At 42.7% G+C, this 15,587-nt stretch overlaps 1 protein-coding gene across 1 annotated transcript in view; it reads right to left on the bottom strand.

Annotated features, from left to right (window-relative positions):
• Positions 1–526: 526 nt before the first annotated feature.
• Positions 527–15,587, bottom strand: part of CRISPLD2 (cysteine rich secretory protein LCCL domain containing 2) — a 41,909-nt gene continuing 26,848 nt past the window's right edge. The window contains exons 9-15 of the mRNA XM_042438747.1: positions 13,945–14,011; positions 13,700–13,830; positions 12,658–12,701; positions 10,360–10,432; positions 9,421–9,496; positions 3,889–4,022; positions 527–2,515 (exon numbers count right to left, since the gene is read on the bottom strand). Coding sequence (XP_042294681.1) covers positions 2,461–2,515; positions 3,889–4,022; positions 9,421–9,496; positions 10,360–10,432; positions 12,658–12,701; positions 13,700–13,830; positions 13,945–14,011 — 580 coding nt within the window. The 3' untranslated portion in view covers positions 527–2,460. The remainder of the gene's footprint in view (positions 2,516–3,888; positions 4,023–9,420; positions 9,497–10,359; positions 10,433–12,657; positions 12,702–13,699; positions 13,831–13,944; positions 14,012–15,587) is intronic.

Below are 15,587 nucleotides of genomic sequence, written 5' to 3'. Positions count from 1 at the left end.
CTGAAACAGATGCATACGCAAGCTCTTTGGATCTCAGTTATGGAAAGATTTCTCAAGGTTTCATAAGGAAAATGGAATGATAAAATTGTTGAAATCAAAAGCAGAGGTTGGTAAACTCCAGAGGTCCAGGGCCACAATGAGTCACACACAGACACACAAAACTGGAAGTGGCTGAGGGTACACATCTGGTCTTAAAAACAGGCTTGGAGGAAGAGGAAAAAACAAGGTACATGGGAAACCTGAGCCTTGCTTCTACAGCAAAATCATTGCTTCTCAAGGCTTCCAGGATTGGGAATATACCATATATCAGTGATGGTGAACCTTTTAGAGGCAGAGTGCCCAAACTGCAACCCAAAACCCACTGTGTCATGTCCCTCTGGCTTTCTAGTAGCAAACTCTGTGCTGGGGTGACGGCACATGTGCCCACAGAGAGGGCTCCGAGTGCCACCTCTGGCACGCGTGCCATAGGTTCACCATCACTGAGTCTATAAGTTTAAAAAATTATGCCCCAAAATTGACCCCAAGATCCCAGATCGCCTTATTTATGGGTCACTATAGTAATGTGATAGCAGCTCTTTCAGATTTCCCCATGTAGTGCGGCGAGGGGTTTATTTCTCTCTGGAGCCAAGCAGAAAGAGTCCTGGGTGAATGATTGATATTACTGTTTGTTCAAAAGCCCATCGAAGCTGAAATGATGAAGCAAAAAGCCTCAATGAGAGTTTCTTTTCCCATACACACACAAATACACACACTAAGGGAGCTTCCAAGTTTTACCCTCGACCTATCCACGGATCATGGCAAAATCCATAATTTTGGCCGCAAAACCTGACCTCGACTTATACATGAGGTCGACTTATGGTTGAGTATATACGGTATATGTTTTATATATATATGTCTTGATGTCTAGAAGCATCTTTGGAGCTGTAAAAAAAGCTTCAATGGGTTTTGTTTCACCCAGATCTGGTCAAAACCCTGGAATAACCTGACCAGGAGTTCACAGTTGGGGTGCAAAATACAATTTCAGGGGGTGCAACAAAGAGCGGCTTGTATCCTTGATAGATGACTTACAAGTGATAACTCAGGTTTTTCCTGAATATATTTATTTATTTATTATTTTCTTAATTTTATTGGAGTCCAATTGCTCAATTTAGATTTTGCACGTTACGCTCTTGAGTTAAAAGCTTGTCTTTGTAAGTTGAATTTGTTCACCCAACGTTTGTGGTTCAAAAATGAGGAATCAGACTGCCTTTGAATGTGATATTACTTTTGTAATATGGGGTGGGAACAATAATCAAATATTTCCTATGGTGCAGGCAATAGAAAAGGTTGAGAACCATTGAACAGGACTATTGGACATTGATCATTACAGAGGCACTTGGGACCTGCATTTCAGATAGACTACATCCAGGAAAACCAAGCCGCTTCAAGAGCTCTCTGTAACATGGATGCTGTGGTTAACTCCAACATAGATAGCCAGACAGATAAGCCCTAATTCTGTACAAACAAAAAAGGCCAAGCAAAACACCTTTTACGTGTACAATAAAATAAAGACCAACATTTAAAGATCACTGCATAGCTAGGTTACGATCAGCTCCGCTGAATAAAATAAATTGCATTAAATTGTAAGTTATATCAGGCTCTCTAATGTACTACTGAGCAAAATGTGCCCAAACAGAATCCCAGTTCCTCGATTTCTTGTGAACCAGATCCCCACCTTCCTAACTTTCTGCAGTTGTTTGGCCAGCAAACACAACCATCCCACATTTTCTGTTCAAGGTAAATCCCTTGTTTCCAGAGACGATGCCCTTTTATAAAATAGTTTCCTTTTCAACAACTTCCTAGTTAGTCCCTTTCCGAGGTCCACAAAATGTCTGCCCATATTGCTTCGGCATTATGCTCAATGGCCGAAACCCGTCCAGCTGTGGACTTCCCAGAGCAACTTGGATTCACACAGAGAGACAAACAAAAAAGACATTTCTGAAACACTGAGATGGTTTACTTTTCCAAAGGAGCTGCCTCGGAGTTGACTTTATTGCTTCCCTACCTACCTATCCCACCTAACAACATCCACACTTCTACCTTCAGAAACAATGCACTGCTATCTTTGGACAAATGTGAGAGACCTGTCTTTGGGAAATCATAGCTGTTTGCCAGGAGGAGGACAAGGACAAGGTGTCAAATGCCTCTCACGCACACACAGTGCGGACCAACAACCTTCGCCGAATGACCCCAAGCATTTGATAGCAAAAGAAAACCTAATAAAACATGATGCCAGTGACACATGGGTAGTCCAAACACAATTCCTGCAGCCATCTTTTTTTTTTCCTCCCTTGCTTTCAAGAGGTTTAACTAATAGGGCTTTGTCGTACTACATGCCAGGACAAATGTCATCTGGTCCCGTCGCTTAGGTACAGTGCAGCATGTTCCTCCTGACAGAAGGGCTCATTTCTTCTTGGAGACCTATTGCTTCACAGCAAAGATTCGGAAGGCTTTCCCTTCTCTTGGCGTCTTTACGCTGGAAAGGAAGAAGAAGGAAAAAAATATAAGTCATGGGAAAGAATGGTGACTTAAAATCATGGAGACGCTCTAGCTGGAGATCCTGCATTGAGCAGGAGGTTGGACTTGTTGGCCAACAGGATTCCTTCCAACTCTATAATTCAATGGGTGCATCTACACTGTAGGAATAATGCAAGTTGACACCACTCGAAGTGCTGTGTAGAATCCTGGGATTTGCAGTTTTACAAACTGCAGTTTTACAAACAGTTTTACAAACTGCCAAAGTGTGCTGGTGCCTCACAAAACTACAAATCCCAGGATTCTGTAGGCTGGTGTCATGGCAGTTAAAGTGGTGTCAAACTTCATTGTTTCTACAGTGTCGATGCACCCTCTATGAGCAATTCACCATCTATCTGGAAATGGACGCATTGAAAAGAGTCTGGGGTCCTATCCTGTCAATGCATGGGATTTCTCCCTCTTCAATAGTTGTCCTGAAAGATCCCTTTTCCTCCCATTTCTGTTCTGCAGCAAAGCCAAGGACCAAAAATAAATAAATATATATATCTGCAATCCTGGGACTTTCTGTTCCTACAAAAAAAACCCAGCTATCTTGGGATATTCCCAGCAGCTTTTTCCGCCTGAGAAAGGATGCAGGCAAGGTTCACATAGAACTGAAAAGAAAAGAGCAATACAGTACAGGCAATACTTTCCCCAGAAGGTCCCATGGGACCAGCGTTTTATTCGGCAGAGGTCTTGGGCAATGCTTAGTGGCACCATGAGAACGGACTCCAAGGGAAGGAGGGCTCACTTGCCACTTACTGAAGTCAGATGATGGGATTCGCATTCCCATCTAGAAGAGTGTCACCTGTAAGACTATTGCATCCAGGGTCTAATGGTGATTTAACTACACTACTGCGTGAGACATTATGCCTGGTATGTTAGAAATCCAAGGGAGTCTTCAAAACTAACAGAGCATTATAGAGAATGTACACACCTACGAAGGTACATCTCATTCTATTGTAGGTATGTCAAAGCAGAAAAACCTGGTAATGTTTTGCAACTCCGTGACAGGAATGGAATCTAATGATGAAGAGGAAGGCATCACTTGGATTCCAGAAAACTGCCACTAACGCTGACGGAAATGTCCCCATGAGATGATCTATGCATCTACAAGTCCTTCGTCTCACCAACAATCTTCTCAGATGGAGCCACAGATGGAACGTGTCCCAATGACCCTACTTTCTCTACATTGGAAATCCCCAAGATGGTGCACTCCAGACCTGCTGGACTACAACTTCCAAAAACTCAGAAACCATATCTGTTGTGACAGAGAAAATAAGAGGCAAAGAATCTTTTAAGAGTCTCCTGCAAACGAAGAGATGACCGTCCTACCTTTCAGATCGAATCCCATTCTTCAAAGAACCGCTGTAGTATTTCTTCTTGTCCACAGGCATCACATCCACATAACCCCCTTCAGCCTCTGTAAGGACCCCTGCATGCACAGCAGTTTTGCAAATACTGGAGTTCTGAAACAACAAAGAACAGTTGCCATTACCAAGGGTGCTAGAGGTTCCTACAACAATCCCATCTTCCCTTTCCAGATGTAGTGAACAAAAGGAAGTCTTTGCATGCTCAGAGGCCCATATTATGACTCTGTTATTGTTGGATGCAGCCCAAGGTTGAGGCCCAGCATTCAAAGCCAGCATCAGGCCCCAGTCCTGGTCCAAAATGATTGCCCAAGTCTGTTTGTATGAGAAATGACTGAACTTTTTGTAATGTACCAATCTGGCAAAGCATTTCTAAAGTGGATGACAAATCATCTCAAAGACAAAACCAGAATACTATGTGGGTTCTTTCATCCCAGTTTATCCTAGATCCTATTAAATTTTCCTGAAATGACAAATCTGAGTTTACAGCTACACAACAGCCCTTGATGGATGACTCTGTCCCCAGACTATTCAGGAAACACACAATTGTCCAGAACACCAAGGCTGCAGTGAAACCCAGGCTTGGGTTCCTAGTGGCTTTATGGACACACAGTTTCAGAGAAACAAAGAAAAATGGTGGTGTTTTTTCCCCTTCTCTCTTACAAGTACTATACACACACACACACACACACACACACACACACACACTTACAAACAAGTGCATATTGTAGACCCTGTTCTCTCCTCTCTCTCCCACCCGAGCCATAAAAGGCAGGTTCTCCTTGATTTCCTTTTTCATTTATCACTGCCTCTGTGTTGGCAGCTTGCACAATTTCAATTGCCAGTGTGATTTCTTGAGTTTCTATATATGGTCAAGGGAGCGACACTGCGAGCGAAGATATGCGCTGCATTTCCCGTAGTGTGCAACAGCAAAGCTTCTAGAAATTGGCTCATTAAAAAAAAAAACAGCCTGCGCTCAAGGAACTCAAGACAAATCATGCTGTAACACCCCTTCCAGCCAAAAGAAAGCCTGCCTTTCCAATGTTTCTTCTAGGCTACGCTACTCCTGCCGGGTGAAATCCATCAGCAGATGCTGCAGCAGTTTGCTTTTGCCTAAGCCTGCTGGGAAGGGTGAGACGTCTTCCCTCTCCCTCCTGCTAAGTAAACTAAGCGCAAAATATAATTGTACTTTGGACTCAGTTTTCAGGGAATGAAGAAAGCTAAGGACAAAGTGGGAGGAGGAGAGAGAAACGCAGCTGAAAAAATGAGATGACAGAGGACTGCGCAGGATTATCCTCTCCGAATCGGGACAGTTGGAGGGTATGCATGGCTCGCCACAACCCTGCCGCAACCTCAGTCCATTTTATGTTCCCAGCCTCTCATTTTTCCCCCATCTTCCAGCAGAAGCCTCTTATCTTTGTTAGCAATTTGCAGAGCCATTTCGAGAGGATCAGCCCAGGAAAAAAGGAGCAGAAGGAATTTCCTCCCTCCACTTAAAAGGAGGGCAATTATACAACAGGACTGCCAAGCAGCAGATGTTCTTAACAACCAGGGTCACAGTGCTTGGCCTTCCTCGACTGGATCCAAGGACATATTAAGATGGTCTCCAGGGCAGGATTCCCTTTGTGTGTATGTGTGTATAATTGTATCCTTTTTGTGTTGTGGTGCATGGAGCCTGTAGGTGTTTGCTGGGCCAAGAGGATCCCTTCCTGGATCCCAGAAGCATACTATTATTGCTCTTATTAATATATATTATTTCTACAGTGTAGATTCACTCCTAGACAAGCTAGACTCACTCTGCGCCTTCTCTGCCAAATAATGCTGGTCCATCACCAAACTGTAAATCCCAGGACTCTGTAGGATGGAGCCATGGCAGTTAAAGTGGTGTCAAACTGCACTGTTTCTGCCGTGCAGATGAGGCCACAGTCCAGCTCTGTCCACATAAAAGCCAACTCAAGACAGCTCACTGGCTCCTTTCTGAAACGTTGATGGAAGCCAGTAGCACACTGAGTGCCAAAGGTTGTGCATTTGTTCCATTGCGAGGGCCAATAGATTGTGTCCTTCATTGCTGGCATTTGGAAAGATGCTGGTTAAGGCACAGAGGCAAGGAAGAGATTACTAGGACCACCAGAGCTGAGGTTTCCTCTCTTTGTAAGCAGATTCTGATGACTTTGTGCAGCTGCCCAAAAGAAAGTAAATAAGATCACTAGGGATCCCTTATTATATAAGAGATGTCTCCTCTTTGAGGGTTAGAAAGCTTGTCCCTTCTGGAGCTGGTAGGTGTCATTTATTATGAGAAATGTCCCCTATTTGAGGGTTGGAAAACACTTACACACACACACACACACACAAACATAGAACAAGATGCCAAAAAATCTCATATTTGGTGTGTGGGTCAAGACAGAGGCATGTGCATCATATAATTTAGGAATCTGCACACTGTGTTAATATTACCAAGAAATACATGACACGGTGAACAAATGCTTTCATTTGATATTTCAGAAGAAAGCAGATTTCTTAATAGCTATTTCCTAATTGTCGATGCTGCATGTTATGCATTTTGTCAGCCTTAGGGATGCTTTGAAATCCTGGCAACACTAGGAGCAACTAACTGCATATGCGTATCTTCAAATCACCTGCTGGTTTATGGCAACCCTATGAATTTCTGAGGGTTTTCTTATGCAAGGGATACTCAGAGGAGATTTTCCCAATCCCTTCCTTTGAAATAAAGCCTACAACACTGGATTTTCATTGGTGATCTCCCATCCAAGTAACCAGCAAGGCTTCCAAGATCAAATGGGATCTGGTGCCTTTAGGGTCTTTAGGCCCATATATCATAGGAGGAGGTTAATTTGGCATTTGTTATTTCTTTTCGACAGAGAAAAAATGTCATGTTTGGTGTCTTCTGCAAAAAATCTGTTTTCTTCTGAAATATCAAATGAAAGCATTGAGCTTAGCTCACTGCGTCATGTATTTCTCTGTAATATTAACACAGTGTCCGCATTCATAAATTATATGATGCACATGCCTCTATCTTGATGGGGGACCCACACACCTAATATGGTTTTTTTTGGATCTCTATCTATCTATCTATCTATCTATCTATCTGCATGCGCACACACATACATACACAGGCCCTGTTCCAAAGGCTAGTCCTAACTGAAGTAGACCCATTGGATTAAAGGTGTTTTACGTAAGTGCTGGCTCGCCATTCAGCATTTGATGTATCTGAGGAAGTAGACTGACATCAAGGAAAGCTCATGCTGCCAATTTCTTTCTTTCAGTTAGTCTCAAAGGTGCTACAAGAACTCTCTACCTACTGGGTCTACAAATCCTAGACTCCCATAGCATTGAACCATGGCAGTTAAAGCGGTGTCAAACTGCATTATTTCTGCAATGCAGATGCAACCAGAGTTAGCACATACACAAATCTGTATCCTCATTCTTTTTGGTGATGGATGACTGCCCACCACCAGAGCTCCTAAAATCTTCTTACCCTTCCACTAGATTTTAAAACACTTCCTTACTTAATGGAAAACCGAGCCGGATAAGATCTCTAGCACACAAGGAAATAGGGTGTGTGCATTTCTATATTTTAATAGGGATTTCTTTTCTTCCATCTCCTTCTCCCTGTCTATTTTAGAAACCATTGCCCACCACGCCTCATTCCCTGCGGGGCTTCCAGAATGATATTTCTATGCTGGAAACAACTTCTATGTTGCATTCTGGTCCATCTGGCTTTGATGATAAGCTTTTGCCGCTCCGAACTGTTTTGCTTTCTCAGTGCGCTCAGTGCTTTCCAAAGGTCTGGGAAGCAGCTCCGACATGTTTGCGGTCTCATTATTTTGCCATTGATTTCAAGCACCTTGGCGCTTGGGGTTTTTTTCGAGAGGGTTTGCAAAACTACCGTGACCTCATTCCTTGCAAACATACCTTTCCCAAGACCTCAGTGTGGAAAGCATTAAAATAGCCCTGGCGATTTCTATGGGAAGAAAAGCGAGCAATTTTTTTTCCATACAAGCCCCACAGGCCAGAATTTGTAGGTCTCGATCTCTACGGATGAAAGCACAGCAAACTGGGTGCACTAACTAAAAAAACCCTCCTCTTTACAGGGATTGAGGAATGGCCGATGCAAAAACCAGCTCCTATTTTGTCTAGTCTGTATGGTGAATCATGGCCCAAATGGCTCATTTGGGGGTTCTTCAACAAAAAAAGCATTAGCTTTGTCAAGGGGTGCACCCCCAAATAAGAATTCTGCATCTTTCAATGCCCAAATTTCTAGCATTGCAGAAAGTGAGACGTTGAAATCATTACACTTAGAACTCTTCTATTTGCTATATTCACATTCACCTGCCTCTTTCTTTGCAGGCCTAAGCTGGGTTTCTTAAATGCTAACTGGATATCTTAAATGCTCAACTAAAGTTTCAAGATACAGCAAGGCTAGAAATTTGGGGACTGGAGGAAAATTTCATTGGGGTGTAGAATTCTTAAATGGGGAAAAATGCCCTTATTTTGCCCATCTACATACTCTTGCTTGTAGCCAAGAAGTGACCCACACAAGTGAAACTGGCTTATATCAAATCTAAATAGGGAGGAAGTGAAAAATCTCATTCAAAAGCAAAGAGTGATCCCCTTTTGCAAAACTCATCCACCAGATTCTACAACCAAGGGCCAGTTTGCTCATGCATATGCTCACTTGATCTTTATGCATTGTAATGGTATACCAGAAGTAGGCAACTGTGTCATGTCTCGGGGTCAATTTTCTGCCCCAGAGACCTTTCAGGGACCACATGGACTGGAACAATGCAAAACACGGGGAGAGAATCAAAACCAGCATTGGCTGGAAGTCCACTGCTGGTTTTGGCAATCTTTTAACTAAATTGCAGATGGTTCTGCATTTTGCAATCTGGCCAAAAGGGGATATCCCTATAGTTTTTGGTGGGTCCATGTTCTAGAAGAGTTTGTTTCTGACATTCCGCCAGCATCTTTCTCTGAAGATGCCAGCCACGGATGCTGGCGAAATGTCAGAAACAAACTCTTCTAGTACAGGGTCACATAGCCCAAAAAAACCACAAATAACTATGGATGCCGGCCATGAAAGCCTTTGACTTCACATTGAAGATATCACTGTTTACGAATTGGGAGGGATCTAGAGCCACAAAGGCAGTTTTGGAGGACCACACATGGCTCCAGGGCTTCTATGCCCATCCCCTTGCTGTGTACTTTAGGAGAGCCACTGGCTTACATTTTGGATACTATTTGTGCCATGAGCAATTTGGAAAAGCCCTTAATTTCTAGTTTAGAATATAATCCCCCAGCCAAATAGCATGACCACTGCTCAGGTTTAAGCTGACTCTTCAGTTTCACAGTCTGCAGAAGGAACATGCCACAGTCTTGGAATAAGCAGGGAGCTATAATACCACATCAGCCCTGCTGTTTCCGATAGCCCACTTTGCCAAGTAAAAAAAAAAAAAAAGGGGGGGGGAGAATTACTCACATCTGCATAAACATTGGTCCCATATACAGGCGCCCAGTAGGATGGCTCATCCTTGCAATAAGCTGGACAGTATGACCTAAAAGGCAAGAAACACAATGAAATGTATGTAGAATTCAAAGATATAGCCGTGTTAGTCTGTAGAATCAATACGTAGGGAGTTCTTGCAGCTCCTTTGAGACTAACTGTTACAAGATCTCACTACATACTGAAATGGATCTGTTACACTGCTTCTCATGCAAACCCTGGTTACTCATGGTCCATAAAGGTAAGAACATCTTTCTTAGATCAGACCATGAGTCAATAACAGGTGATGATCTGACGGGACTCATTGGCCACTGAAGTGTATATATCCTTCCCGACAAAGGTGGCCAAGCGCTTTGCTTTTAAGTGGGATGGCAAAGCCACTGTGGGTTTTAACTTGAACTCCAAAGGACCCCTGCAAGATGCTGAACCCTGTCCCAAAAATATGTGTAACACCTCAGATCGCTCCTCTTATGGTCGGACTAAAACCTGGAAAGGATTCACCACCCCACTGGCATGGAAATCACTAACTACCACTGCTTCCTAGTAAACATATCGGCAACAATAGGAATCAGAGGTGGTTCAACCAGTCCTGTACAAACACTGCAGATGCTGGATCACTAGCAGACCCAGCTGATGGTAATAGGGCTAGCCAATCATTTGTTAGCCAGTCAGCAACTGTATACTTGTCTACTGTGGACTGAAACATCCCCTGTCTTCATTCTTGCATCCCAAGGGTTACCAGTAAAGGAGCAGCTGTGGTTGGTCATTCCCACTAGGGAACCACTTCGCTCACAAAGTGTTGTTGTGTTTGTTGCTCAACTATCCCATCCATCATCCTGTATGATTTCAATTGAGCTCCTGCCAGGAGGAATTCCAAGCAATTTCTTACCCACCCAGTAAAGCCCAATGCCATACCTTGGGCAATGAGTGGCTGGCTTCTTGAATGGACAGAGTTCCTCTACTGTCGTGTAGCAATCCAATGTCTGCACTGTGGAAAGAAATGCATCAGAGTGAACTGGGAAACCCATGGGATAGAAGAAGACACTCAAAACAGACTCCCTCTCCCCACCTTCACATAACCAGTGTGTTTAGCAGTGAACTGTACTCCAAAAAAACTAACTTTTCCAAGCTCTGGTCTGGATATAGATGCTGGTTGGGAGATTCACTCCAAAAACTAGCTAACCCTTCTCTTCCAAAGCTTTGCCCCAAAGAGACATTTCAAGGCATTTCTTCCTCCCCTCCCCCAAAAAAAGATCTGTCAAATCACAAAATGATGTTTTCATTTAAAATGGGGCCGATTCCAGGCTTTTTGAGCTGGCCTCTCTCTGCCCTCCCAGTGTCCTTCCTGGCAGCTTTTAAATCAAATCCCAACTTTCAAAAGCTCTCCATGGCATGGCTTCTGAAACTTTCCGCTTTGACTTCCTAATGCCTTTTGTTCGAGCAAACAGAGGTCTGGCAAAGAAGCAGTGTTTTGCCTGGATCGCAGCAGAAATTAGATTGGAAATGGCTCCTTTTGGGGGACAATATCGGTCCTGTTTTATTTTTGGAGATGTCTTGCTTTGCTCCTCTTGTAAGCAGAAAGATTGTTTTTAGAAGCATATAAAAGCTCTCTGTGGATGAAAGGTGCTGGTGGGGAGCACAAGAAGAAGAAGTCATATAACTTGAAACTAAATTGGAGGATACATTTTGGACCAACCTAAATTAAAGTGTTTCTTTTTCTTTTTAAGATTGGGTTGTCTCTTTGAGGTTGATGGCTTTTTGGAAGGACAGACAAGGAGGAAGGAAACTCAAACTGTTTAGGTAACCTAAAACCCTGCTACTTTGATTTAGATGACAATTTTAACATACAACATTCAGGCAATGTTTATGGCATGCCTTTAAAACATCTCTCCAAGGAGTTTGTCACACTGGGGCTAATTTCAGCATTAAAGAGAGGTTAAAGCACATTCAAAGCATCCCCAAAGAAAGCAAAAATGGCAAGTATGATTATCACATGCAATTGTGCAAATAAAGTGATATCGAAAATGCATTGTCGTTGAAACCCCATAAGTAAAAAGATGTGCATTAATGCTTCTGTGTGAGCATTTTAATGGTGAGTTTTGTGTGATGTTGTGTGAAATCATTTTGCGTAATTACGCTATTTTTCCAGGATATTCACAGGATAAACTGCCAATCTACTTTGTGTGATAAAGTCCCAAGACTGGACCTTGCTGAACCCATTTTACAGATGAAGAACTGACTCAGACAGTCAGAAAAACATTAAATGGCGAAGGACTATATAAAACTGGACTAACACTGCCGAAACCAGGTTCCTAGAGGAATAAGATGGTTCAGGGTTGCCAGAGGTCTAGGAAAAGTGACCAGGCTTCCCAGCTCTTACAAAAATTTGTGGTTAAAGGGAGGGAAAGTCTGAAGAAAGTAAGGTAAGCAGAGATTTGCTTCCTCCTTTACTTAAGACCCAAGATAGGGAAACAATTTGCAGTCTGGTGAGCATATTTGCTCTCATGTTGGACCTGGCATGCCAATGGAGGAAGATGACCAAAGACAAAAGTGAACACATCTAAGGCCACCTTCTTTACTTTCTCCTCCTCCCAACTTGCTCTATCTTCCATTCTTCCCCACCTCCTTCTCTTTAGCCTCTTGTCTTTTCTTGCCTTCCTTCTCTCTCTCTTCACTTCCTAAAAACAAGAACTGTTTGACAGCAGAACAGACTGTGTGTGTTTTGGATGGAACCCAAGGAACTGATTCCATCATTACAATATATGTGTCCAAGAGGCCTGTCCATGCCGTAGGTTACGAAAGAGATCCTTTAAGTGATGTATTTCTTGAAGAGCAGGACAAAGGTCCTTTTTGTTCTTTTCACTACAGCACCTAGAAATTTCTAGGGTTTTTTGTGGGTTTTTCAGACTATGAAGCCATGTTCTAGAAGAGTTTATTCCTGATGTTTCACCAGCATCTGTGGCTGGCATCTTAAGAGAAATTCTCTGAAGATGCCAGTCGCAGATGCTGGTGAAACATCAGGAATAAACTTTTCTAGAACATGGCCTCATAGCTCGAAGAACCCACAAAAAGCATTGGATCTTGGCTGTGAAAGCCTTCGACTTCACAACTCACAGAAGGTTTTTTGGAAGCTAAAATCCTCCCACAAAAGAAACTTCTCCAAACTATTTTCTTTCCAATTATTATTCAACTTGTTGGGCTGGGAGGACTTACCTGTGACTTTTGAAACAACGAAGGAATTGGAAGGCTTGAATTTACTGTGAAATATAAAACAAAGAAAGCATTAATTCACCAGAGTAGAATGAGGACCAGTATTTTAGAAACTGTCACAGGTAAGACAAAGGACTGAGAATATTTTCTTAATCCGCACAACTTTTAATTGAAAGTGAATTAATTTACTGAAAGTTAATTAATTATTTTATGAGTGTTCGTAAGTTGCTTTGTCTCAGTCTTTTGTTTCCAAAATGGCTTAACAGGGCATATGCCCACACTTTACAGTTATAAAAGTCTGATACCATGCCATGGCTCCTTCCTACAGAATCTGGGGATGTGTAGTTTGCTGTGGCATTCACATTTCTCTGCCACAGAGCTCTCATGCTGTCCTTCGGAGGAGTGCACTGGGCAATTCTAAGTACCTCACCAAACTACAAATCCCAGGATTCTGTAGGGGGAAGCCATGGTATATAAAGTAATAGTTACATGGAGTATGGGCATATCGACAGCCTCATTCCCACTACATTTTAAATCAGATCGTGAATCGGTTTGAACTGGTTCAAATGACCCTGGTTCCCACTTAATCCAAATCCCTGAAGCGATTCTGAGAGGGAGGCCATTTAACCCGCATCTTTTTGACACTGATTTTGTCTGCTTCTTTTTCGATAAATCAAATCTGTGCAAGTGAGAACCACATGAGGATCAGAATCAATTTAAATTTCTCCTTCGGACGGCTGGAACAGAATCATTTTGAATCAATTCATCCATGAATGGAAACCACGAGTGGATTATTTTAGAGGGAAATAGTGCAACCAGGGCAAATGTAGCAGGAACCATGCTCCGCTGTCAAATTGACCCATTGATTCAGATCGCCCACCGATTTATTTATAGGTGGGAATAAGGCCAATACTGTTTGTGGAAGCAAAACAAAAATCAAACGGACATCAATAGATCAACTGGGAGACCTGATCCTGGCCATTATCTGAATGCACATAAGCCCAAATAACCCAAATAAATGCACCTTCCCAGGGGAGGAAATTACCTTAAGGATTCAACTCCATTTCTTGTCGACTTGATAAAGAAATCCGATCTTCCCTTCCTAGTGATATCAACCAGGCCTCCTCGGTTATCCAGCACCCCAGAATGAATGGCAGCCCGACATATACTGGATGACTGTAAGGAACATGTTAAAAAAAGTTTAATCCAGTTACTTCTAATTAAGTTCCTTGCTAATAATTAATTTGTTTTGTTTCAATTTGTTATAAGCAGTATGCTTTTATTACTTACACTCTCGTAGTTAAAGGTCCCAAACACTTTTGCCTTGCTGTTCAGACAGCCAGCAGGGCAGAGGTATCTAAGCAAAATAAAGATTTTTGTCGATTAGTGAGGTATTGGGATGGAAAATATTTGTGTGGTATTGACAGAGACTAGACTGATCCATCCTAAGTCTGTCCCTGACTTATCGCTCCAGCAAATGGATCCGAGCGAGTGGACATAAGACTACGACAGTTCATGCTGCCAACTTCTTTCTTTCAGTTAGTCTCAAAGGTGCTACAAGACAGTCTTTTGTGGGTTTTTCAGGCTATGTGACCATGTTCTAGAAGAGTTTATTCCTGACACTTCGCCAGCATCTGTGGTTGGCATCTTCAGAGAATGTTCTCTGCATTCAGCATTCTCTGAAGATGCCAGCCACAGATGCTGGCAAAACATCAGGAATAAACTCTTCTAGAACATGGCCACAGAGCCTGCAAAACCCACAAAAGACTATGGATGCCAGCCATGAAAGCCTTCGACTTCACATTGCTACAAAATATTCTAAGCTCTGATTTCAACCAAATAGGCCAATGGTTGTATACCATCCGGACTTCTGACCAAGTCAACACTGCCTTAATTTCTGTGACTTTGCATTATGAAAGGCACCAGATCACTCACAGAAATTCTTACATTGCGTTAGTAAATGCCATGTTTTCCCCACAGATATGTCTGTTGGATTCTAGGACACAGTTTTGTTTGTTGATGTTACTTGTCATTAAGGCAACTATGTCCCTATGAACAAAAGACCTCCAAAAGCCTTGGTTATCAACTGCCCTGCTTAAGTCTTGCAGATTCAAGCTTCTTTGATTGAATAAATCCATCTTGTAGTGTGGTCTTCCTCTTTTCCTATTGCCTTCCGCTTTACTGAACATCATTGCATTTTCCAATGAGGCATAGTCTTAAGGTGCACCAAAGGTGCATTCATCCTATTAAAGTAAAACAAGTCTGGTGCCTGGACTGTATACAGGAATCCTGGATATATCACCCTGGACCGCTATACTACCCCATATAAATGGAATATACACACTCAATCACAGATGTCCCCAGGCTTATGTTGGCTGGAGAAGATGGCTGTTGTAATCCAGTCGCTCCCATACATTGGTCTTCCAAATGTTTTGGACTTTAACTCCCAGAATTCCTGAATGTTGGTCAAGCTGGGTAGGGCTTCTGGGAGTTGAAGTCCAAAAGACTTAGAGGACCAGAGTTTGGGAATCACTGCAATAACCCAACACCGATGGACGGCACCAGCTTGGGACTGGCTGTTCTAGAACAAGAGTGGTGAACTTGAAGCCTGTAGGTGGTTCTTGGACTACATTTCCCATCATCCCTGACATAGGCCAAGCTGGCTGGGTCTGATGGGATGTTGAGCCCAAAAACACCTGGAATGGGAGACAGATTCTCTGTCCCTGTTCAAGAACCTTCTGTACAGTAGACCCTCAAGTCAACTATCTGACACAGAGAAGGGCAAAATTATGGAAAATCACCCCGTTGGGTCATCAAACCCAGCAAAAGAGAGGAGATGTTTTACAAGCATCTAATGCACCACAAACTTGCTCGCCTCCTTTAAGCTGCCCACGTTTCATAAAAGAATTTTCTTTTTAGAAAAGCAACACAGT

Source organism: Sceloporus undulatus, chromosome 8, assembly GCF_019175285.1.
Source record: "Sceloporus undulatus isolate JIND9_A2432 ecotype Alabama chromosome 8, SceUnd_v1.1, whole genome shotgun sequence".
In the NCBI taxonomy this organism is placed as follows: Eukaryota; Metazoa; Chordata; class Lepidosauria; order Squamata; family Phrynosomatidae; genus Sceloporus; species Sceloporus undulatus.
Note: the sequence above shows the minus strand (reverse complement) of the source record. Positions and strands in the feature narration are given on the sequence as shown.